Source organism: Antechinus flavipes, chromosome 6 (genome assembly GCF_016432865.1).
Source record: "Antechinus flavipes isolate AdamAnt ecotype Samford, QLD, Australia chromosome 6, AdamAnt_v2, whole genome shotgun sequence".
NCBI classification, from domain to species: Eukaryota; Metazoa; Chordata; class Mammalia; order Dasyuromorphia; family Dasyuridae; genus Antechinus; species Antechinus flavipes.
The window spans coordinates 203,725,469-203,752,534 of record NC_067403.1 but is presented as its reverse complement, the minus strand read 5'-3'; the positions used below and the strand labels follow the sequence as shown (position 1 = coordinate 203,752,534).

Sequence of the window (27,066 nt, the reverse complement as noted above, 5' to 3'; positions counted from 1 at the left end):
TAAAATTTTTATTTAATAATTACTTTATATTGACAGAATCCATGCCAGGGTAATTTTTTTTTTACAACATTATCCTTTGCACTCGTTTCTGTTCCAATTTTTTTCCCCTCCCTCCCTCCACCCCCTCCCCTAGATGGCAAGCAGTCCTTTATATGTTGGATATGTTGCAGTATATCCTAGATACAATATATGTTTGCAGAACCGAACAGTTCTCTTGTTTCATAGGGAGAATTGGATTCAGAAGGTATAAATAACCCGGGAAGAAAAACAAAAATGCAGATAGTTCACATTCGTTTCCCAGTGTTCTTTTCCTTGGGTGTAGCTGCTTTTGTCCGTCATTTATCAATTGAAACTCAGTTAGGTCTCTTTGTCAAAGAAATCCACTTCCATCAAAATATGTCCTCATACAATATCGTTGTCAAAGTGTATAATGATCTCCTGGTTCTGCTCATTTCACTTAGCATCAGTTCATGTAAGTCTCGCCAGTCCTCTCTGTATTCATCCTGCTGGTCATTTCTTACAGAACAATAATATTCCATAACATGCATATACCACAATTTACCCAGCCATTCTCCAATTGATGGGCATCCATTCATTTTCCAGTTTCTAGCCACTACAAATAGGGCTGCTACAAACATTTTGGCACATACAGGTCCCTTTCCCTTCTTTAGTATTTCTTTGGGATATAAGCCCAATAGAAACACTGCTGGATCAAAGGGTATGCACAATTTGATAATTTTTTGGGCATAATTCCAGATTGCTCTCCAGAATGGTTGGATTCATTCACAACTCCACCAACAATGCATTAGTGTCCCAGTTTTCCCACATCCCCTCCAACATTCATCATTATTTTTTCCTGTCATCTTAGCCAATCTGACAGGTGTGTAGTGGTATCTCAGAGTTGTCTTAATTTGCATTTCTCTGATCAATAATGATTTGGAACACTCTTTCATATGAGTGGTAATAGTTTCAATTTCATCCTCTGAAAATTGTCTGTTCATATCCTTTGACCATTTATCAATTGGAGAATGGCTTGATTTCTTATACATTTGAGTCAGTTCTCTATATATTTTGGAAATGAGGCCTTTATCAGAACCTTTAACTATGAAGATGTTTTCCCAGTTTGTTGCTTCCCTTCTAATCTCTTTTGCATTAGTTTTGTTTGAACAAAGGCTTTTTATTTGATGTAATCAAAATTTTCTATTTTGTGATCAGTAATGGTCTCTAGTTCATCTTTGGTCACAAATTTCTTTCTCCTCCACAAGTCTGAGAGATAAACTATTCTATGTTCCTCTAATTTATTTATAATCTCATTCTTTATGCCTAGGTCATGGACCCATTTTGATCTTATCTTGGTATATGGTGTTAAGTGTGGGTCCATGCCTAATTTCTGCCGTACTAATTTCCAATTATCCCAGCAGTTTTTATCAAATAATGAATTCTTTTCCCAGAAGTTAGGGGCTTTGGGTTTGTCAAACACTAGATTGCTATAGTTGACTATTCTGTCTTGTGAACCTAACCTTTTCCACTTATCCACTAATCTATTTCTTAGCCAATACCAAATGGTTTTGGTGACTGCTGCTTTATAATATAATTTTAGATCAGGTACAGCTAGGCCACCTTCATTTGATTTTTTTTTTCATTAATTCCCTTGAGATTCTCGACTTTTTATTGTTCCATATGAATTTTGTTGTTATTTTTTCTAGATCATTAAAATATTTTCTTGGAAGTCTGATTGGTATAGCACTAAATAAATAGATTAGTTTAGGGAGTATTGTCATCTTTATTATGTTCGCTCGGCCGATCCAAGAGCACTTAATATTTTTCCAATTATTTAAGTCTGACTTTATTTGTGTGGAGACTTTTTTATAATTTTGCTCATATAATTCCTGACTTTCCTTTGGTAGATAGATTCCCAAATATTTTATGGTATCAACAGTTATTCTGAATGGAATTTCTCTTTGTATCTCTTGCTGTTGGGTTTTGTTGGTGATGTATAAAAATGCTGAGGATTTATGAGGATTTATTTTGTAGCCAGCTACTTTGCTAAAATTATGAATTATTTCTAATAGCTTTTTAGTAGAATCTCTGGGGTTCTCTAGGCATACCATCATATCATCTGCAAAGAGTGATAGTTTGGTTTCCTCATTGCCTACTCTAATTCCTTTAATATCTTTCTCGACTCTTATTGCCGAGGCTAGTGTTTCTAATACGATATTAAATAATAATGGTGATAGTGGGCAATCTTGCTTCACTCCAGATCTTACTGGGAAAGGTTCCAGTTTTTCCCCATTGCATACGATGCTTACTGATGGTTTTAAATATATGCTCCTGACTATTTTAAGGAAAAGTCCATTTATTCCTATGTTCTCAAGTGTTTTTATTAGGAATGGATGTTGGATTTTATCAAATGCTTTTTCTGCATCTATTGAGATGATCATATGGTTTTTGTTTGTTTGGTTATTGATATAGTCAATTATGCTAATAGTTTTCTTAATATTGAACCAGCCCTGCATTCCTGGTATAAATCCTACTTGGTCATAGTGTATTATCCTGGTGACGATTTTCTGTAATCTTTTTGCTAATATTTTATTTAAGATTTTAGCATCAATATTCATTAGGGAGATTGGTCTATAATTTTCTTTCTCTGTTTTCAGCCTACCTGGTTTAGGTATCAGTACCATGTCTGTGTCATAAAAGGAGTTTGGTAGGACTCCTTCAATCCCTATTTTTTCAAATAGTTTATTTAGCATTGGAGTTAATTGTTCTTTAAATGTTTGGTAGAATTCACATGTAAATCCATCTGGTCCTGGGGATTTTTTCTTAGGGAGTTGATTGATAGTTTGTTCTATTTCTTTTTCTGAGATGGGACTGTTTAGGATATTTACTTCTTCCTCTGTTAGTTTGGGCAAGCTATATTTTTGGAGGTACTTTTCTATTTCATTTAAGTTGTCGAATTTATTGGCATAAAGTTGGGCAAAGTAACTCCTAATTATTGCTCTAATTTCCTCTTCGTTAGTGGCGAGTTCTCCCTTTTCATTTTTAAGACTAACAATTTGATTTTCCTCTTTCCTTTTTTAAATCAGATTTACTAAGGGTTTGTCTATTTTGTTGGTTTTTTCATAGAACCAACTCTTAGTTTTATTAATTAATTCAATAGTTTTTTTTACTTTCAATTTTATTGATCTCTCCTTTTATTTTTAGAATTTCAAGTTTAGTGCTTGACTGGGGGTTTTTAATTTGTTCCTTTTCTAGCATTTTTAGTTGCAAACCCAATTCATTGATCTTCTCTTTCTCTATTAAGAAACAAATGTTTAAGGGGATGTGGGCAAATTGCAACACTAATGCACTATTGTTGGAGTGTAAACTGATCCAAATATTCTAAAGAGTAAATTAGAACTATACCCAAAGAGTATAAAACTGTACATAATCAACAATATCACTACTAAGCCTTTACCTCAAAAAGATCAAGGAAAAGGAAAAGAACACCTTTGTACAAAAATATTTATAGCAGTTCTTTTGCATGTTCAAGAACAGGAAATTGAAGTGTTGCTAGTGAATCAGGAAATGGATAAACAAGTTGTGGTACTGATTGTGATGTTTTGATCATTACTGGTGTAATTAGTAGTGTATTCTAAGAAATAAGGAGCAGGATGATTATAGAAAATACTGGGAAAATTTACATAAACTGATGCAAAGTGAAGTGAGCAGAACCAGGAGAACATTGTGTTCAGTAGCAGTAATATTTTACAGTGATCACCAGTGAATGACCTTGCTATACTAAGCAATACAATGATCCAAGACAATGCTGAAGGATTTATTATGAAAAGTGCTATCCACCTTCAGAAAAAAAAAAAATGATGGAACCTGAATATATATTAAAGTAAACTTTTTTACTTTTTTTAATCATTCTTCATTTTTTTTGGATGTACATTTTCCTTTACAACATGGCTAACATGGAAATGTTTTACATGATTGCAAACATATTATCTGTTTAAAATTGCTTGCTTTCTAAATCAAGGAAAGGGAAAGAAGGGAGAAGAGAAATAGGAAATAAATAATTTAAAAGTTAAAAAAATGTTTACACGAACTTGAGGGGAAGAAAGACAATTTTTAAAAGCTTTTTATTTTCAAAACATATGCATGAATAATTTTTCAACATAAAAAACAAGGCTACAAAAGCCTGTGTTCCAAATTTCACCCCCTATTTCTCTCCACCTCCTCCCTAGATAGCAAGTAATCCAATATATGTGGGTTTTTTTTCTGAAACAACTGGGTTCTGAAAAAACAAGTGACTTGCCTAGGGTCACACAGCTAGGAAGTGTTAAGTGTCTGAGACCAGATTTGAACTCAGGTTCTCCTGACTTCAAGGCTGGTACTCTACCCACTACACCACCTAGCTGCCCTGAATCCAATATATCTCAAATATGTTAAACATGTGAAATACTTCTATACAGATTTCTACAATTATCATGCTGTACCAGAAAATCAGACCAAAAAGAAAAAAAAGGAGAACAAAATGAAAGCAAACAACAAGAAAAAGAGTGAAAATACTATATTGTGATGCACACTCAGTTCCCACAATCCTCTCTCTGGATGTAGATGGCTTTCTTCATCGCAAGATTACTGGAACTTGTTATGGGCCAGAACTCTGAATTTGAAACAAAGGATTCTTACAAGGTTACTAAGTCAGTGGAATTGATAGAGACAATAGTTATCTAATTTAGCATGCTTCAGTATGATTGATTTAATCCTATAAGGAAATGTTATGGGCCAGAACTTGAAACAAGGTACTAAGTGGAATTGAGGAGACAATGGTTAAAACTAGTTTAATTTAATCCTACAACAAATATGGTTTCCTAGTGATATAGTGATGGGTTTACACTCATGTATAACATATAAGCAAGAAGCTCTCGGGGCCAGAAAAGAAGCTCTCAGAGGCTGAGACAGATTCATTCCATCATCCACCTTTGTGGTGGCTGGAGGCTAAAGCACAAACCTTTGGATTTGGAGAGATTCAGAAGTCAGAGAAGGAGGTAGGAGTTCACTCCGAACCAAGGAGAGAGATAGGCCTCTAAAAAAGCTAACAGGGCCTCAGGAAAGGAGACAAGACTTTGAAAGAGATAATAAAGGATTTGGACTTTAACCCCTAGCTGTACTCGTGGCGATTCTTGAACTGAAACGAAGGCTGCTCCCAGAGACTCCAAGGAAACCTCAATAGAGAACATTACATTTTAGAGAGAATGTTACAGGAATTGGGCTGGATCATCTCATTGTTGAAAAGAGCCACGTCCATCAGAATTGATGATTGTGTAATCTTGTTGTTGCTATGTACAATGTTCACTTCATTTAGTATTAGTTCTCCAGGCCTCTCCAAAATCATCCTGCTGATCATTTTTTTTATAGAACAAAAACATTCTATAACATTCATGTACCATAACTTATTTAGCCATTCTCCAGCTGATGGGCATCCACTCAATTTCCAGTTTCTAGCCACTACAGAAAGCGTTGCCACAAATATTTTTGTACATGTAGGTCCCTTTCCCTCCTTTTATGATTTCTTTGGGATACAAGCCCAGTAGAAACACTGCTAATCAAAGGGTATGCACAGTTTGATAGACCTTTGGGCATAGTTCCAAATTGCTCTCCAGAATGGTTAAATCAGTTTACAACTCCACCAAAAATATATTAGTATCCTAGTTTTCTCCCATCCTCTCTAGCATTCTTCATTATCTAAAAAAAGATAGAAATTAAAGGTAAAAATAACTTTTTCCATAAACAAGGAAATAGACAAATCATTCCATAAGATTGTATAAATCAAAATTAGATCATTTCAGTGTCATAGGTGAAAAGAGTAAAAAAACATGTCAGAAAATATGGCTCAAGAGTAAGAAATGATATTGCCAGTTTCATAGCACAGTATTTCATATGTCAGAAAAGATGCTATGAAGTAGCAGTTTTGGAACTGAGGAGGTCACTGAATGACCACATAAGCTTCAGATACAATGCATCGACTAACTGAACAACAAAAAAAGTCCTAAGAGAGCTTTAGCCCAAGAATCTGCCCAATTTTCTCTGAAAATTTGCAAATTTACTCAGAACTCCTAGATTTTCAAAACCTTTATAATTTTCTATTATGTTCCTGAATCCCTGCCTTGTTTTGGCTATTTCAGTACCTTAAAATCTGCTAGTTCAAGAGACCTCGCCTCCACCTTGGTTTCCTCCTTCATGGAAAAAAAATTATTCAAATGAAATTCTGTTTAATATAGCACATTGCAAAATGCACATATGAGGTCTAAAACAATTGATTATCCAAGTTACAAATTGTCCCACCATATTCCGTGACATGATAGGCTAACATTCATGAAGATCTTTTTAAATTACGAATGTCCTTTCCAGCATCTTCATTTCAAAGACAGAAGGGACAAGACCAAACCATCTTACTAAGCTATAGAATTCTCTTACTTCATCAGGAAGTGAATGATATTTATCTCTTGTCCTTCATCTGACTCACAGCATCTGTCAATTTTCTTTTGTATCATATATCATAAATGATCTTATATTCCAGGGAAATTTTATCAGGAGCCTTGAAAACATTGCCAATACTGCCTTCACACATGGATGATTATGCTCACTATGAATAGTGCTTATGAATAGTATCTCTGTTCCCAGATACATAGTTTCTATTAAGCTGAGTTTCATAGTTGGTTTTTCAGCTTCAGTTATGTATAAATAGAATTAGTATGGGTTATAGCCTGACCATAATTAATCTGGTTAGGTGATGAGAACCAGTTTTCATACTTAAGTGAACATTGTTAGAACCACAATTGCCTCATGTTGATCCCAGAATAATTTTTGAGAACCTTCATGGTAGCTCATACTAGTTTGGCTTTGGTGATATCCGATCTGTTTTTTTTTTCTAAAAATCCTGGAGAAACATTAGATAAAAATAATGAAGCCCTCTGAGAATTTGGAGAACTCATACAATGCAAGGGTGTGATTTTATTTTCTTATTCCCAGTAGATTTCAAAGGCAGTTTAATGATGTCAACCACATTTGGTTCTAAGATGCTCAAGAGGTTATATCACAAATATTATAAAACTCAAAATAAATATGGTGCTGCTATGAAAAGATAATAATTGGAGGCTAAAATAAATATCTGCTTGCATTAAGGAGTACCACTGCTGTTCTTGGTTTTATTATAAAAATTGTTAGCTCTGATTATAGATATGTAGCCCATGTTTTTGTTTTCTGTCTCACTTTTATTAGGTAAGATTCATTTCTGATTTTGGTTTTGATGTTTCTGGTTCTTTACACTGACATACAAAGTTAAAGATTTGAAAATAACTGAAAAAATATGAATTGAACATTATAACAGCATGTTAGTAAGCAAAATTCTAATCTCCTATACAGATCATATGATATACCCAGAAAAACACTACAAACAATAAGTACATAATCATAAATTGATAGGTAAGGCAAACTTAGGTAAAAATCTTTGTGTCTAGATGCATACTTGTTTCATTTATTATTTTGTTTCCCACTTCTGAAAATGAGACTTTAGGAGAGAAATTTCACTATTATATTTGTTCTTTGACATAATGGAAGGAGAATTGAACTGGAAAGCAGAAGAATTAGGTTTGAATTCTACATCTCATTCTTACTGAGTGTGACTGCGATTGTGGGAAAGTGACTGCACCACTGTGATCCTTCGTTATCTGTTCTGTAAAATTATCATAATAATATCTTCTAATTGTGGGAGGAACGTAATTTATGAAATTTAAATTGTCATGCTGCATTATCAATATTCCTGTTATGTGGTTATTTTAATTAGGATATGAACATGAATAGATTTCAAGTTTTCAGAAGTGCATTATTTCCTTTCATTTAACTAATATTTTGATGTGCACACTCTGCAAATTGTTCTGTCCTAGCTACTAGGGATAAAGAAAATAAAATGTAAAACAATTCTTAATGTCAAGGAGCTTACTACATTCTGTTAGAGAGGAAGAGATGAAATATTAACTTAGATAAGTAAATACATGGTAAGTTGTAGACAGAGTTTTAGAAACTAGGCTTCCTGTAAATGAATTTCATGCTTCCTAAATAGCAAAAATTAAGTAGGGCATTTCAAGCATGAATAATAGCTTGGGCAAGGGGAAAGAAATGGGGTAGTTTTCTGGGTCTGGGGAATAGATAGGCCATTTGGGCTGGCTGAGTAAAGTAGAATAAATGTGAAGAGAAAGACTAGATTCACGTGGGATAGAAGTATAAAAATAAAACTGAACAATTGTTATTTTGTTCTAGTATATATCAATTCAAGGCTTGAGTAAGCAAGTGATATGATCAGTCATATATTTTACAAGATCATTTTTCTAGGTTTTTAGAGAATAGTTGAGAGGACATAGAGACTGAGCTTTTAGTTAAAAGGCTTTTTTTTCAATCCAAGTGAAAAGAGATGCATACCTGAGTTAGGGAGGTGGCTGTGTAAATGGATATATGAGTAAATGTGATATATGTTTTGGATATAGAAGTGGCAAGATTTGACAGCTGAGTGGTTTGGGAAGGGAAAGGAAGTTAGAAAAGTAGAGATAATTCTAAGGTTGTAAACCAGGGTACATGGAAAATGATGATGCTCTGAAGAGAAATAATAAATTATGGCTAAGTTTTTTTTTTAATTGAAAATTGAGGATGAGTTCTCTTTGAATTTGTTGAGTTGGAAATGCCTTTGAGACATCTAAGTACAAATGTCTATGTGTTGATGAGCTATCAATTGGAGTTCAGAGGTGGTTACATATAATTGGGACTCATCTGAATAGAGAAATTAATGACAATAGAACCTAATGAGCTCACTTTTTAAAAAAGTATAGAAAAGAGGAGAGGCCTAGAACTAGGGTTGAGGCACAGGGATGATTAGGGGACTGTACAGGGATTATGATCTGGCCGGAAAAGGCAAAGTCAAACAGGTAGGATAACATGCAATGTTTTCTTATTGGTCTTTTGAAGACATGATTTGTTGCTATTTTGGTACAAATTCTGAGGTATTTCAAAGTTGTTTCCCCTTTTATGATTATTGTAGTAATCACATTAATTGTTCTACAGAGTTCACTCTGTATTCATTAACAAAAGTATTAAATAAAAAAAAATCATCACTCCAATACAGTCATGGTCATTACTTCTTATGACAAAATAATTTCCTCCTATTTTCCTATACCAGAATTTGCTTACCTAATCTGCAATTGAAGGAAACAATAGGTAAAGAGGATATGGTTATAGCAAGTTGAAGAAGTGCTTCCCATTGTTGTACCTAGAATTATCAAAGTTCCCAAGGGAAATTTTCTCTCATCCTTTAGGCTGACAGTATCTAATGAGAACCATTTCTAGTAATACCAAATTCTAGAAGCAAAGTAAAATGAGAAGACTTAGAATTTATATTCTTCATTCCTCTTCTTTTCTGATTTTTGAATACAAGGGGTTATCTTGAAAACCAGGATTTTCCTCATAATCAATTAGCATGTAGTGTAAAATATCTTCAGGTATAAAAGGTGGTCTTCTGAGAACTCAAGAATCACAGAGGAGGATCTATTTCTTTGGAAAAGATTAGCAATATGTCTGGCAACAACTGCACTGTTGTGACTGGATTCATTATTTTGGGGTTAACAGATGATCCAACCATTTATTTCTGGGTATCTATGCAGTCACTATAGTTGGTAATCTTAGTATAATCGTATTGATTAAAAATAGCTCCCAACTTCAAACTCCAATATATCTTTTTCTTAGTCACTTGGCTTTTGTGGATTTGGCATATTCCTCATCTGTCATACCTGTTATGCTCAAGAGCTTCCTTGTGGACAAAACCATAATCCCTTTGGAAGGTTGTATGTCCCAGGTGTTCTGTGGAGCCACCTTTGGGGCAGCTGAGTGCTTCCTCCTGGCTGTGATGGCTTATGATTGGTATATGACTATCTGTAATCCTCTACTCTACTCCATCAACATGTCTCCTAAAGTCTGCACTCTATTACTCATCACATCCTACCTTGGTAGTTGTGTAAATGCTTGTTCTTTCATTGATTGCTTACTGAATCAGTCCTTCTGTGGACCCAATAAGATTAATTATTTTTTCTGTGATTATTTACCACTTTTGAAACTTTCCTACTCCCAAGATAATTTTGCTGAAATTCTTCCTGCTGCCTTTGCTGAGTCAGTAATAATGATCACAGTTCCAATTATCATAATTTCTTATGTGTACATCCTAATCTCTATCCTGAAAATCAGCTCTGTTGAGGCAAGATCCAAAGCTTTCTCAACTTGTATCTTCCATCTTATAGCAGTCATTTTCTACTATAGGACCACTATGTTCATTTATGTGCTGTGTAAGTCAAGCTACTCAACAGAAGAGAATAAAGTGTTATACGTTTTCTACACTGTAATGATCCCCATGTTAAACCCCCTAATCTACAGTTTTAGGAACAATGAAGTAAAAGGTGCCCTGAGAAAACTGACGAGGAGAAAACATCGTTTTCATGAATTTCATTCAATGCAAGAAGTATTTATTAAGTACATGCTGTATCTCAAGCTCTGCAGTGACTTTCAGGAATATAAGGACAAAAATAAAACTGTGTTTATCCATAAGTAATTAATATTCTACTGATATAATTGTTAGGACAAAATGATACTAATAAATGTGCATTAGATTAGATATATTTTTATTTTAATGGGTTAAAATTGTAAATTTAAATGTTGATTGGAAAGGTCTGAAAATACATGCAATGTTCCACAAATGTTGACCTTCTACTTCTGCAAAGGAATTTTAAGAAAACATGTTTCCTTATTACCCATCTTGAATCTATGCTTGTTTTTTGGAATCTGGAAATACACAATTTCCATTCATAAAATTCATTCTAACTTATATAAATATGTTCTTTACATTGTGTGTTGTTTTTTTTTCCATTCTGCTATATCACTCTGTAATGAATCATGTAAATCTTTTCTGTTTTTGTATTAATCATATTTTAATAGCATTATAACATTCCATTATGTTTATGTGCCAAATTTGTTTAGTCATTCATCAATCAGTGGGCATATGCTTTGTTTTTACTTTTTGCTACTACAAAATAAGTGCTATAAATATTTTGGTATGTATGGGGATCTTAGGGACCAGCTATGTGGTATAATATACCTCCCCAAAAATGTATTCTTTTTTCTCCTATGGGATAACTCTTCATGGAAGATGAAAAGACGGGGCTACTAAAAGAAATTTCATTCAAGAAAACAAAAGATATCAATAAAGAATCATTTTTTACAATCTCCAAAAATATGGCCTTGCTCTACTTTACCAGTCTCATGCTTCCCTCTTATCCATCCAGTGTATAACCTAGATACACTGAACTATTTGCCTTTCCCCACACATGATACTCCATCTTCAGTGTCTTTATATTGTCTGTTTCACAAACCAGAAAGGCTTTGTTTCCCTTCCTCTGGCATTTAATTTTCTGCCCTTTCCTCAAAAAAGCCCATATCCCTCCTTCTACAAGGATCCTTTCTTCTCTAGTGTATAGTAGCTTCCTCTCTAATTTGATCTTTCTTGGACTTTATCAGAAATTTGTATGTTGTCTGGTCATTTATGTGGTGTCTCTCTCAATAGAGCAGTAGCTTGTGGACAACAGGGGTTGCTTTCTTTTTTGCTTTTCTTTGTATATACCTTCTTGGATACATATGAACTGTATTTATTACATTGGGGGGAAATGACTAAAAAAGCAAGGTATGACTCTCCCAGTCTATAATGTTTAAAATAGGGTATTTTAAAAAAAGATTCTTCCTGTATTTTGATTGTGAGTTTATCATTTTGGAGGCTGAATCAGAGACAGAATTTCTCTCTAATTAAAAATGCTAACTGCTTTAAGTAAGTGAAGTTAATTAAGTATCTACTAAAAGCCCCTACTAACAAGAAAATAAAAAGAGAAAAAAAGGAAAAAGCAAAGAGAAAGAAGAAAAAGTCAAAAAGTATTTTTGGTTATTCCTAAATTATATTAATTAGGTATAATTGGATCCCAAAGCTAAAGTCTGTAGATTGTGCTGAAATTAAATTAAGGGAACTGCCTTTGTTTTTTTTCCCCAATATATCTGACATCAGGGCAACATATTTAAAACTACAAAAAAAGTTTTATCTTCAAAGACGTTTTGATCCAGCAAAGTCATAAATAAAATCTAAATACTTTAGAATTTGAATAATTTATTTTCAGAATGCATATGACCATTGTAGAAGTTGTTTATCAATAATATTGGTGAAAGTAGTAAGAGAAATACAGCTCTCTCAATTTGTAAACTATTGTGTTAATATCCTCCAAATTCTAAAAGGTGAAGAGCAATAATGCAAAAATGAGGGTATAACTTTTAATCAGAAAAACTGGTTTTTAGGAAAGATGACAGATTTCTCTTGCTAAGGGGCAGCCAAACCTTTTAAAAGCTGTTAATAGGCTTGAGGATCAAAATGGGCCATGAATTTGAAACTCCTATTCTTCCAGGTGACAGTTTCTGTTATAGGGGGTAAGGAGAAATTTTGTGAGCAACATGTTCCTAAGTGTGATAACTGAAATTTTTTATATACTGTCACAGTAAGATCATCTAATTTCAAATTAGATTATTTTTATCTAAGGATAAGCACAGGTGAGAAGAATGAAAAATGTGTTCTAAAATATGGTTCAGATGTAAGAAACAAAAGATTCCAAAGGCTTGTGATATAATTGTTTAGTTAATAGAACAGTGTTTCATGTAATAAAAAAGTTGCCACAAATTGCCACAAGATGGCAACCTAAGCCTCAGAGGTATTGCATCTATTAACTGAACAAGAGTAAAAGACCCTACAGATCTGTACCCTTGAGAATGAACATACATTATTTTGTCTGAAAATGTGCGTATTGTCCTCCTATCTCCTAGACCTTTCCAACCTTCATATTTTCCTAGTGTCTTCCTGGGTTCCACTCTGATTTGGATTTTACAATAACTCATAATTGTTTGGCTCATGAATCCCCACCCATTGAATTCTCCCTCCTGATTTCCTCTTTAACTTGATCCTCCCTCCAAATAATTCATTTAATAAAATTCTAATTACTAAACTACTAAAAGGAAAATATAAATACAATAGTGATTAAACAAGTTCCAATAGATCCTATGATGTTCTGGGACATGATAAGCTAACACATCTGAAGGTCTTTTATAAGGAAATCTTTTTAAGTTTCTCTCTTTCAGAGACAAAAGGACAAGACTAAATTGTCTCACCAAACTTCAGAACTTCTTTTCCCCTTGAATGGCCAGAAAGTGAATGATCCTCAAGCCCTAGTCCTCAGCTTTCCCATAGTATCCATCAATTCTAATTTGAAAAATCATTTTGTCATATATTATAAATGCTCTTCTATTTCATGGAATTCATTTTTATCAAGAACCAGGAAAAGATTTTAAATAAAGTCTTCACCTATAGATAATTGTTTTCACTATAAAATAATACCTCTGTTCCAGAATCTGTAATTTTTACTAAGCTTAGTTTCATACATGGTTTTTTCTTCCTCAGTTGTATGTAAATGTAATCAACATGGATTATGGCCTGACCAAAATGAATCTAGTGAGATGATGAGGACCAATTTTCACACTTAATGAACATTATCACAATCATAACTACCATGTATTGATCTCAGAACAATAGTTAAGAACTTCCAAGGTGGATCATACTTACTACTTTGGCTATGTAGTTATCCAATTTTTCAAAATCCTGCATAAACAGACAAAAAAAGAAGGAAAACCCCCTGAGAATTTAGAGAACTACTTAGACAACTCATATCTATGTGAATAATTTTTTCTGTTCCAGTGGATTTCAAATTGTATTTTAATGGTGTAGGTTACATTTGTTGTTTGGGTGCTCAAATAGTTGTATTCCACATGGTTGTGCCATGCAAAGATAGTAAGTTGAACCCTACAGTTATTATCTTCTTGCAATAATAGGTACCACTGCAGATTTTTGTTTTGATATTAAATACTTAAATCTAATTTTTGATCTGTCTCTTATTTCAGAAGACTATGTCTATTCCTCTTGCCATAACAGACTTTAATTTCAATTTTACATTTCTTTGTCTCTCTGTCTTTGTGTCTCTGTCTCTTTTTGTGTGTCTGTCTCAGTAAGATTCATTCTTGATTGAGTCTCCATGTTTCTGGTTCCTTACAATGTTATATGAAATCAAAGTTTTGGAAGTGAGCTATATTTATGGAGAATTATTGCACTAGCATTGGTAAATTTTGTTCTACCACTGGTCACATTATATGTCCTGAAACATCACTACATAGAGTAAGTACCTGATAAAGCATGATTAGGTAAAGACACCTTAGGTAAAGATCTAGGTGTGTATATTGGTACATTACTTTCATAGATTATTTTTCCCTCACTTCTCAAATTAAGGCTTTGAGGAGAGAAATTTCAGTGATTTATTTTTTGGTTAATATAATGGAAAGAGAAGTGGTTTGAAGTCAGGAGTGCTGAATTCGAATCCCAGATATGACTACTAGCTTTCTCTGAGACTGCAATGTAAGTGATTAAACCTCTGTGATCTTCAGTTTCCTCATCTGTAAAATGAGAATAACAATATTTTCATCTAAAACTTGTTAGAGGAATATAATTTATGGAATTTAAATAACTATAATAAGAATATTAATATTCTTATTATCTTGGTCTTTTCAGTCAATAATCTATTATTATTATGATTATGATACTAATATAAATGAGACTTGAGGTTTTCAAAAGTGAGTTGGTATCTTCTATTCAACCAATATTTTTCTTTGCCACTATGCACAGAGCCTTGTTCAAGGCACTGGGATAGAAAGAAAAAAATGCAAAACAGTGCTCAACCTCAGGGAACTTACAATCTGTTGGAGAGAAAGGGGTAATACAAGTAAATACAAGATACATTGAGAAGTGACAATTTTAGAAACTAGACTTTCTGTAAGTGGTGACCCATTAGCTGAGATATGAAGGAAGTTTGAGCTTCTAAAAAGCAGAGATGAAGTAGGGCATTTGGAGCATGGAAGATGACTTGTGCAGAGGGACAAAGATAAGGACAGAATTCTGAATCGGAAGAATAGACATTAGGTGAATTTGGCTAGAATATAGAGTATATGCTTGATAACAAAGTGAAATAAATCTGAAGAAGGAGGCTGGATTCAGATTGCACAGAACCCTAAATATGAAATGGAAGAATTATTGTTTTTTTGTCCTCATTGTAATAGAGGATCTTTTTAAGGCTTGAGTAAGCAAATGACAAGGTTATCCATTTGCTTTCAGAAAGTCATTTTGGGGGCAGCTAGAAGGTATAGTGCATAGAGCATAGGCCCTGCAGTCAGGAGGACCTGAATTCAAATCCAATCTCAAACATGTAACACTTACTAGCTGTGTAATGCTCAATAAATTACTTTACTTAAAATAATTTCTTTCATTTTCAACTTAACAAGAATCAAGAAATGCAAATATTATTAAGATAGTTTGCCCTTTATAAATAATATTTTACATATGAATACATATAAACACATATAGCTTATATATTTTGTATATGCAAGCTTTCCTTTCTAAGAGGTATGTATATTCAAGGAATACAAATCAACAAATCGACCACATTTGAGAATGCATGTATATTTCTTGTCTGTTACATTTGAAAGTGAAGAAAATGGTAAACTGAGTAAGATCTCTGAATAAGAGAATATTTATTAGTAGAGGCATATGGCCTATCAATAAATTGATCAATGGTTCCCTCCACTAATGCCAAAGACCCTAAGGGGATAGTTCTTCCTTTTATAAATTTTGACAAGTATAAAACAAAAATCTTAAAGTAAATAACATTATAGGATTAAAGGCAACATGATTGGTTATAAAGTTGAGATACAGGGAACAAAATGAAGGTTAAAAATTTGGTAATACAGGCTAGCAGTGGCTTTTGTTCTCTAATGAGAATTTAAAAATGCTCATTATTTGGGTTTATTGTGGGATACTGACTCAGACTTTTAGACAGAAAACCAGACATCCTTGAAGGATAGCTTGGTGGTATAGAGACATTGGACAAGACTCTTGTTTTCCCGCACATTCCCAAAGAACACCTTAATTCTTTGAAGCAAAACTAGATGAGTGACTTGCACAGGAGTTGGCTTTCTAAAATGAACCTAGTCTAGATTATTAGGCCAGAGACAAAGAATTATGACTTAAATAATTGTAGGACAAAAGCAGTTACAAAATTGATTAATTTTAAATGAGATCGACAAATAAATGATACTGGATTAATTTTAATCTTCCCCAGGCCATTATCTCTTTGCTAAGAAGTGATAGGTAATATTTCCTCATCAGGCTTTTGGAGACATGATTTTGGTCCAAGTTCTCAGGTCTTTCAAAATTGTTTCCCCTCTCATGATTATTGTGATCATTATATAAATTTTTCTTCTAATTCAACTGAGTTCATTCTGCATAAATTAATGTGTTTTCCTATTACTTCAATGCAGTTATGTTCATTACTTCTTATAGAATAATAATTTGCCACTACTTTTCTAGTCAGAATTTGCTCTATTCTACAGTTGAAGGAAACAATAGGTAAATAGGATATGTTTACATCAAGTTGAGCAAATATGAGAAATAATTCATTTAGATTCCTTTCTATTCCAATCAGTATATGATTCCATAATTGTAGGGATTATAACTTCTGTATATTAGGCCTCCAAATGGTGAACTACAGATTGTAAGTTCTTTTGCTTAATCATAGAAAGATAGATAACAAGAGGCTCTGTTATAGCCATTTTACAGATGAAAGAACATAGGAAGAATTTAAGTAACATGATCTCATAACTAAAAAATGTCTGAGAATGGATTTCAACTCAGTTCTTTCTGACCCCAGACTCAGCACTCCATCCACTCTACCAACGAGCTGCCTAAACTATGAATCTATAATCCTATGGTCAATGTTAGGCTATTTGTTTAAAGGGTATATGTTGCTAAATGTTTGGAAATAGGCAGGAAAGACTCATCACTTTGCCAATGCTTGCAATTAGACCTGGAACCAAGGACAGTTTGTCAGGACATCCAACAAAACCAAAGCATAGAAGAACAAAGATAAGAACTAGGGTTACTGTCTTCTGAAAGCCTGGAGTTTTAAAAACACTAACTTTTAAGAAATGAAAAGTGGCAGATATCACAAAACTTACATGTAATACTTCTATAATTTCATATACAATTTTCATTTGTGAGCTTATTTACTCATAAAGTAGTAATACTTGACAATTATTTTTTAACATAATTAAAATCTTTTTCAAATTAAGGACATGTATTAAATATTTACTGATTCTGCAGTACTCATGGCAGGGAAACATGAAAGTGAATGACTTGTTACAAGAATCATAGTTTTTAGACTCCAGTATATATAGTAGATTGAGGATACCATCCCCCATATTAAAGAGGCTGCTTCTCGAAGGCATGTTGACATGTAATGAAAATGTCTTTAAGAAATTTAGAGCAAAAAGAGATATTCTATTTTTAAAAAGTTCTAATATCCACATAGTAAAAAGAAATCTCTTTGACTATGGAATTAGAACTGGGGCATATTTTAAAAGAACATTAATAAGGTAGAAATAATTGTACTGGGAAGGTTAATTTCAAGTGGAATATTAGTTGGAATAAAAAAATTGAGAAGGCAATAAAATTAAATAATTACATATTTGAAAAGATTTCTGTCTTCTGTGATACTTTAAAAAAATTAGTTTCAGATTTCTCAAATGTTTTTGGAATTTCTTAAGTATATCAACAACCTACTTGATAATTTACATTATAGAAAGTTAAATGAGAATAGCAACAAAATTATCATGTCTAGTAAACTTTGCCACTATGACATCTGCAACATATTGATCCTAGAACAGTTTTTGAAAACTTCCAAATTAGATCATACTTACTGGTTTAGATATATTACTGTCCAATATTTTTTTCCATTAAAAAATTCCTAGGTAAACATATTAAAAAAATAAATGAAGACTCCTGAGAATTTAGAGAACTTCTTAAATAACTCACCTCTGTGTTAGTAAATTTCTTAATCCCAGTGGATTTCAAATGACACTTTGATGATCTCAGCTATATTTGGTATTATTGTGCTCAAGGATTTAAATCCCAAATGCTACAAAACAGAATATAAATATTTACTTATTGTGTCTAGAGCTATCATCTTCTTGTATCAATAGTTACTACTGCTGTTTTTGGTTCTGAGGTAAAAGTACTTAGCTCTGATTTTCTATTTATAACTCATTTCAAGGGATACCTGTCAATTCCTCTTGATGTGTCAAACTTAATATTAAGTTTTTCATAGAGCTTTATTCTCTCCTTGTCGTAATGAGTAAGATTCATTCCTGATTTAGACCTTTATATATCTAGTCCCTTGTAGGCCATATAAAGTCAAAGATTTTGCAATTGAGGTGTAAGTAAGTATGGAACATTATTACAGCAAGTTAGTAAATAAATTTTGATCTACTATAGGTCATTTCATACATCTTGAAATATCATTACAAACAGTAATTACATGATAGAATATGATTAGATGAGCTCTCTCTGTATATATATAGGTACATTTGTTTCATGTATTATTTTTCCATTTCTCAGATTGAGACTTTAGCTGGAGGAATTTCACTGATCAACTTGAAGTCAGGGGAATGTGTTTGAATCCCACATCTAAGCGTTACAAGCTATTACTGTGATTGTGGGTAAGTGATTGCATCTCTGGAATCATCAGTTACCTTATCTGTAAAATAAAGCTAACAATATTTTCCCCTTAAAAATTGTGGGAAGAAGGTAATTTATAAAATTTAAATTGTGAAACTGAGTTATTAGAATTCCTGTAATCTGTTTATGATTATGTTATCAATATAAATGAGATTTAAGATTTTCAAAAGGGAGTTGGTGTCTTATATTCAACTAATATTTCTTTTGTGTTCACTCTGCAAAGAGCCTTGTCCAAAGTTTTTCAGATAGAAAAGTTAACAAACAAAAAAGCAAAAGAGGGCTTAATGCCAGGGAGCTTGTATGCTACTTGAAACAAAAGGATAAAGTATTAACATAAATAAATACAACATAAACTGAGGAGGAACAGAGTATTAGAAACAAGGAAAACCAGTCATTGAATCATAAAGGAAGCTTGAGATTCTAAGCAGAAATGAGGTAGGACTTTTGGAGCATGGAAGATTACCTGTGCAGGAAGACAAATGAGGATAGAATTCTGAGTCTGGGGAACAGGTAATAGACCAGTTGGGCTGGAATAAAGAGTACCTGCCTGATAGTAAAATGAAATAAATCTAAAGAACCAAGATGGATTCAGATTGTCCCAAACTCTAAATATTAAGATGAAAAATTGTTATTTTGTCCTGAAGACAATAAGGGATTTATTCATGACTAAGCAAGTATCATGATTAGCCATGTGCTTTAGGAAGAACATTTCTGTGGGTTTTTAGAGGATAATTTTCAGGAAGAATAGACTGAACTTCCAATTAAGAGGCTTCTATAATAATACAAAGGAGAGAAGATGAAAATCTGAATTAGGATGGTGGCTTTTTAAGTGAACATAAATGGATATGGTAGTGGATATGTTTTAGTTGGAGCAGTGGCAAGACTTGGTAGCTGACCTGTTAGGAAATAGAAAATAGAGGAACACAGGTTGATTTCAGGATCACAAATGAGGCTTCTTAGAAGTAAAGTGTGACATTCAATAGAAATAAGAAATTATGTAGATAGGTGATATTAGATTGAACACTGGGAACAAGATGATTTATCTTTTGAACTTGAGTTTGAAATCACTTTTGCAGAGATTTGAGCAAAGACCATAGGATGATATTGAGGAATAATGAATCATGACAGAGGAAAGAAAAGGAATCACATAAGGACAGCTTTTCTTTTGTCTTAAAAAGTCTCCTCTTGAGAGAGAAATCTGAGGGAGAAGATAATGAAAAATTGTCTCATCACACTATAAAATTTTATTTAGTTAAGGTACTCTTTTCTTGCAGTCATAGAGTTAAAATCTATAGATTCACAAATGAGTGTTGTAGTGAATTCTTCTCTCAGCTAAACACTTTCTTAATATTTTATGTCATTTTTTGCTAGATGAGAAGAGAAGAAAATGAGTTTAGAATTGGAAGTACAAAGAACATTTAAGAAAAAGTAATATTTAGGACAATTTCTTTCCTGTGGAACTTAACAAGTATTAATAAATGTGAAAAGTTCAAAATAGTTTGGTCTTTAAAAGAAATACAATATTTGTGGACACATACATGTAAAATTGTCCTTTTTTCTCTTTTGCGTTTTGAAAATGTTTTGTTCTTGTTCTTTTCATATACTCTTTGTCTATCACTACCCAGTTAGTTACTTCTTTTTCCATTCACTGGAAGCTCTCTTTTGTAAGAGTTTTCTATAGCCAAGGGAACCAAATCAAAAGATTCATCATTTCTGAGAATCCATGCCTCATTCTGTACCTTAGCTCATCACTTTTATACAAAGAAGTGGTATATAGTATTTCCTCATCCTTTTTATGATGGTATGATTTGTCACTATTTTGTACAAGTTCTGAGGTATTTCAAAATTTCAAAAAATTCAAAAAAGTTCTCAATTATTGTGGTCATCATATAACTTGTTATTCCAGTTTTACTGAGTTTTACTTTGCACCAGTTACTTAAAATGTTTTCATATTATTCCAAAGCAGTGTTATTCATCATTTCTCATGGTACATAAAATTGTCATTACTTTCCTGTAATGGGCCAGAACTCTGGAGAAATATACTCGAGGCAAGGATTCTTATAACAAGATGTTAACTTGGTGGATTTGATAAGACAATTGTTATTGATAATTCTCTAGTTTGAATTGAATTAATCTTACAACAAATAATGGTTCCCTAGTGATACAATGATTGGCTTATACTCAGTATAATGAATGAATTTAATTGTAATAGAATATTTAAAGAATATTAGAATATTTAAGAGGTCAGAGTCAGACCTAGAGATAGACTCAGAGAGAGATAGAGAAGATAGAGGATTGGAGGCTGGAGGACAGACTCTAAAATAAAAGACTCTTGTGGTGGCTGGCCTGTACTCCTTCACTTCTCCACTGAGACCGAGGCCCATATGAAGGTCCCCCAGAAAGCTAGCCTGGCCCCAGGTGAAGGAGACAGACTGTGAAGGAGATAATAAAGACTTTGGACTTTATCCCTGACTATTCTTGTGGTGTTTATTCTACTGAAACCAAGGCCCATTCGGAGGACCTCCAGAGAGCTAGCCAGAACATTACACTTTCCTATATCAGAATTTACTTCGCTATTCTATAATTGAAGGATTCACTAGTCAAACAGAAAGAGGTCACAGCAGATTGAGCAAAAGTCTTCCATTGTTTTATCTTGAAACAGCAGCATTTCCATGGGAAATTTTTCATAGTCCTTTAGGCTATTAATGTCTGGTTTAATAATAGCTCTTGGCAGAAATTCCAAGTTTTAGGATCAAAATATAATGAGAAGATTCACAATTGAAATTCTCTATTCCTCCTCTCTGGTGATTTAGAACACAGGACTTTCTTTTTACTCAATTAGTATCAAGTGAATACTATCTTCAGCTGTGGGAAGTGTGAGGGGGGGGAACATCTAGCAAACTCTTCCAAAGGGATTAACAATGGTGGTGAACCTCTCAGATTGGCTAAGATGACAGGAAAAGATAATGATAAATGTTGGAGAGGTTATGGGAAAACTGGAATGCTAATGCATTGCTAGTGAAGTTATGAACTGAACCATTCTGGAGAGCAATTTGGAACTATGCCCAAAGGGCTATCAAACTGTGTTTGCCCTTTGATCTAGCAGTATCCCAAAGAGATCATTTAAAAAGAGGTAAAAAGAGCCACATGTGCAAAAATGTTTGTAACAGTCCTTTTTGTGGTGGCAAAGAACTGGAAACTGAGTGGATGCTGATCAGCTGTGGAATAGCTGAATAAATTATGGGATATAAATATAATGGAATATTATTGGTCTATGAGAAATAATGAGCAAGGCTGATTTCAGAAAAGTCTGAAAAGACTTATATAAAATGATGCTAAATGGAGTAGAACCAAGAGAACGTTGTATACAGCAACAAGACTATGTGATTAACTGTGATGGACTTGGCTCTTTTCAATAATGTGGCTATTTAAGGCAATTTCAATTGACTTGTGATGGAAAGAATCATTTGTATCCAGAGAGAGAACTAGGGAGACTGAATGTGGGTCAAGGCATAAGTATTTTCATCTTTTGTTGGTGGTGGTGGTTTGCTTGGTTTTTTTTTAAAATCCTGTTTTTTCTTTCACCTTTTGATCTGATTTTTCTTGTTCAGCATAATGAATATGGATATATGTTTAGAAGAATTGCACATGTTTAGCCTATATTTGGTTTGTTTGCTGTCTTAGAGAGGAAGGAGGAAAGTAGGGGGAAAAATTTGGAATGCAAGGTTTTACAAAAGTGGATGTTGAAAACTATCTGTGTATGTATTTGGAAAAATAAAAAGCTATTAAAAATTTTAAAATAGTGATAAAATTCTGGAGAGTAATTTGGAACTATGCTCAAAGTGCTATAAAATTCTATATTGTGCTATAAAATAAAATTGTGCATATGCTTTGATACAGCAATACCATTTCTAGTTCTGTATTCCAAAGAGCATAAAAAGGTTAAAGGATACTCATGTACAAAAATATTTGTAGCAGCTCTTTTTGTGGTGACAAAGAATTGGAAATTGAGGGGATGCCTATCCACTGGGAAATGGATGAACAAATTGAAGTATATGATTATAATGGAATATTACTGGGCTATAAGAAATAATGAACAGGAGGATTCCAGAAAAAATCTGGAAAGACTTAGATGAACTAATGCTGAGGGAAGTGAGCACAATAAGGAGGACTTTGGCATGGCATCGGCAACATTTTGCAATGATCAATTTTGATAGACTTAGCTCTCCTTAGCAACACTATGATCTAAGATAATTACAAAAGACTCATGATGGAAAATGCTAACTAAATCCAGAGAAAGAACATTGGAGACTGAACATAGATTGAAGCATACTTTTTCACTTTTTTATGCTTTCCCCTTTTTGTTCTGATTCTTTTTTCACAATATGATTAATGTGAATGTAATATGAATGTACATGTATAATCTATATCAGATTGTTTGTGATCTTAGAAAGGAGCCAGAGAAAGGAGAAAAAAATTGGAACTCAAAGTCACATAAAAGTGAAGGTTGAAACCGTATCTTCAAATTTCATTGAAAAAAACAAAGTGCCATCAAGTGAGGAAAAAAGTGGTGGTTACTTGGCAGAACATTTTGGATATAGTCTCTGCATATATTTAAGAAAGATCCCTATGATGTGATTAAACAATCCTCTTCATTACTACACACTTTTCCACATTTTCAGTGACAAAACTGGCAAATCATATATGGGCTTTAGATATAATGGCTAAAAAATTTGGAGGCAACAAATATATTCACATCTGCTTTCTTCACAGGCACCCTGCCATAATGCATAGGAGCAACAGATGAAAATAAGATAGTAACATAACAGGTGGCCAGTGAATGTTTCCTGAATACATTAATAAACATATCTAAGATTTAACTCTGTATTTTTATTTTAATCTCCTTCTCTTCTGTCTAATAGGCATACTTTCCAAGACAGATGTCTGGCAATAACTGCACTGCTGTAACTGAATTCATTATTTTGGGATTAACAGATGATCCAACCCTTCGTGTCATCCTCTTTGTGATATTTCTCAGTGTCTATGCTGTCACCTTAGTCAGTAACCTTAGCATAATCATATTGATCAAAAATAGCTCCCAACTTCACACTCCAATGTACCTTTTCCTCAGCCACTTGGCATTTGTGGATATAGGATATTCCTCATCTGTCACACCTATTATGCTCAAGAGCTTTGTTGTAGACAGAACCATAATCCCTCTTGGAGGCTGTGTGACCCAGTTGTGCTTTGGAGTCATTTATGGGACAGCTGAGTGCTTCCTGCTGGCTGTGATGGCTTATGATCGGTATGTGGCCATCTGTAACCCCCTACTCTACTCCACCAACATGTCCCCTAAGGTTTGCACTCTGTTACTCATAGCATCCTATATGGGTGGTTCTGTGAATTCTTGGATTTTCATTGGCTGCTTATTGAATCGGTCCTTCTGTCAATCCAATAAGATCAATCACTTTTTTTGTGATTATGCACCACTTTTGAAACTTTCTAACTACCAAGATGATCTCGCTGAAATTCTTCCTGCTTCCTCTGCTGGGTCAATAATTTTGATCACAGTGCTAATTATCACGGTCTCTTATGTATACATCCTTTTCTCTGTCCTGAAGATAAAATCCACTGAGGGAAGATCCAAAGCTTTCTCAACTTGTACTTCCCACCTCACAGCAGTTATTCTCTTCTATGGCACCATTACATTCATTTATGTGATGCCTAAGTCCAGCTACTCAACAGATCAGAATAAAGTGGTGTCTGTTTTCTACATTGTATTGATCCCCATGTTGAACCCTTTGATCTACAGTCTAAGGAATAATGAAGTGAAAGGGGCCCTGAAAAAACTGATGAATAGGAACCATTGCTTTTCATGAACTCAATACAACTGTTTATCAAATACATACTATGTCCTAGGCAATATAATATGTTTTGGGTATGCAAGGGGAAAATGAAAAATTCCCTTACTTTAAGGGTTTAATATTCTTTGGATATAATGGTTAGGATTAAGTGATTACAATAATTAAGCTTTAGAAAAGATATATTTTCATTTTGATGCATTAAATTTGTAAATTTAAACATTGGTTGCAAAGATCTTAAAATACATTCACCTTCTATAAACATGGATCTGCCACCTCCAAAAAGAGTGTTTAAAGAAGGGGCTTATTGTTCTTCTTTGGGTCCACAATTATTTTTTTGGAATCTTGCAAGATTCATTTTCTGTTGAATGGAGGATTGTTGTTTCACTTTACATTATTATGTTCATTGTGTGAGGTGTATTCTTGGCTCTATTATCATTACTTTGTAAGATCATATAAATTTTTTGTTCTTATATTAATTATATTTATTATTTCTTATAGCACAATCATATTCTATTATATTCGTTTAGCCTTCCCCAGTCACTTGCTGTCTGCTTTGTTTCTAGTTCCTTTCTACCACAAAAATGGTGCTATTAATATTTAGGTGTATGTGAGAACTTTCCTTTTATCAATGACCCACTTTATGGCACAGCACATCTGAAAAATGTATTCTTTTTTCCTGTGGGCTAGCTCTTTGTGAGGGGTGAGGAGGGAGAAATGCTAGAAGAAAGCATAAATTTTTTTAAAGAGTCATTTATTTAAAAAAAAAAAAACTCCTCAACCTGACCCCTTCTTACCTATTTAGACTTATACTTTACTCCCATCCACACAAGGTCCAAGCTAGCTATAGTGAACTATCTGCCTTTCCCCACACAGGACACTCCATCGTTTGATTCTTTACACTGGTTATCTCACAGATCTGAAATACTTTACTCTCCCATTTCTGGGATTTGATTTCCTGGGATTGCCACAGGACAGTTCAAATGCCACTTTGTGCAAGAAATCTTTTTGAGATTCTGAAGCTAATAGGAGCTTCCTTTCTAAGATGACCTTCCAACTACTCTGCCTTTAATTTGTATGTATCTGATAATATTAACCTGGTGTCTTTCCCAATAGAATGTGAATTCCTGGAAGACTTACACTGGTTTTTTTTCTTTGTATTCCAAGTTATAACATAGAACCTGGTACATGATAAACCCTGAAAATCCTTGTTGACTGAATACCATCTTGGCTAGGGATATGACTATCTCCCCCTTATTTTCAATGTTTTCTTAAAACAGGGAGGCCACACCTTAACATGGTATTCCATATCTGGTCTTATCACAGCAGGAATCAGTGAAATTATAAGTTTCCTAATTTTGGATTCTATGTTCCTTTTAATTCAGCCCAAATTTCGATTTGACTTTCTGGTACACATAATGCACTACTTAAAAGTGATTACCTTTCCTTTTAGGTTTGTAATCTTCATTTTTTCCTAGCACTTTTTAACTTTTAGTTTAATATTTAACTTTGATTATAATTCTGCATTGTCTATTCTGTGATATAGTTCTATTTTTTACCAAAAAGACATCATTTGGGAAATAGTGATTATTTAGTATAATATGATAATAATCAACTTCATATAATAATTTGAAATCTGACAATCTTAGTTCCTCTTTCTCTCTTTTCTTTATAATTTTTTTTTATAGTAGTGTACAATTCATATGGGTTTTTGGGGTATTTATCGTAACTCTCACAAAGAAACTAATGAGTCAGGACCCACAGAGTAAGGCTATCTATATCTTATCACAGGATTCTCAGGATAACCTTAAGGATTATATTGCATTTTCTAATACTATTAACTTGTTCCTATTTCAATGTGTTTTCCCAGCATCAAAGTCCAGTACCAATTAATGTGTCCCTCAAACCATTATTTTATGTAGTCTCTGGTGTTCCAATGTCATTTAACCACTCATCATCGATTATATTTACCGAGAAGATATAGTTTGGGTCCTGGCATGTATGTTTGGGTCCTTTTAGTGAATAATTTTGTTCTGACTTAACAAGAACTTGGAGGAGAAAATGTAACAGGTGTCCTTGCCCAGCCCTCCCTCACTTCCAATTCACTTGCATGTCTTCAAATACAAAGAAACATTTCTTCGCTCCTTGTGAGGAGAAGTCCAAACATACCAGCCAGGCAGATAAGGAGCCTTTCAGCTCCCATCTCCCAGCATTGTACCTGACCTAGCGAGCCAGAATTAGTGAATTTGGTTAAATAGCAAAAGACTTGGGTTCATTGGATGTACTGAAAAGGAAGTAACCATTGACCAATGGTCAGGAATGCTGTTTACTTCCTGTGGGTCATATAACTTCCTGAAGCTTAGACCTAGGGTCTGACCTTTTCTGCCCTACAGACCCCTGAGAATAGAGATAATATGACTTCCT

General features: G+C 33.6%; 2 protein-coding genes across 2 annotated transcripts; both read left to right on the top strand.

Annotated features, from left to right (window-relative positions):
- Window positions 1-9,608: 9,608 nt before the first annotated feature.
- On the top strand, window positions 9,609-10,636 carry LOC127541511 (olfactory receptor 491-like). The gene is given in 2 exon segments (XM_051966750.1): window positions 9,609-9,672; window positions 9,675-10,636. Coding segments are annotated over 2 exon segments (1,026 nt in total).
- Window positions 10,637-23,721: 13,085 nt separating this feature from the next.
- On the top strand, window positions 23,722-24,660 carry LOC127540621 (olfactory receptor 480-like). The gene has a single exon (XM_051965391.1). The coding sequence runs from the start codon at window positions 23,722-23,724 to the stop codon at window positions 24,658-24,660; it is 939 nt and encodes a 312-aa protein (XP_051821351.1).
- The last annotated feature ends 2,406 nt before the right edge of the window (window positions 24,661-27,066 follow it).

Coding starts and splice junctions, on each gene's coding strand:
- LOC127540621 (XM_051965391.1), top strand. CDS start 23,722: ATGTCTGGCAATAACTGCACTGCTGTAACTGAATTCATTATTTTGGGA.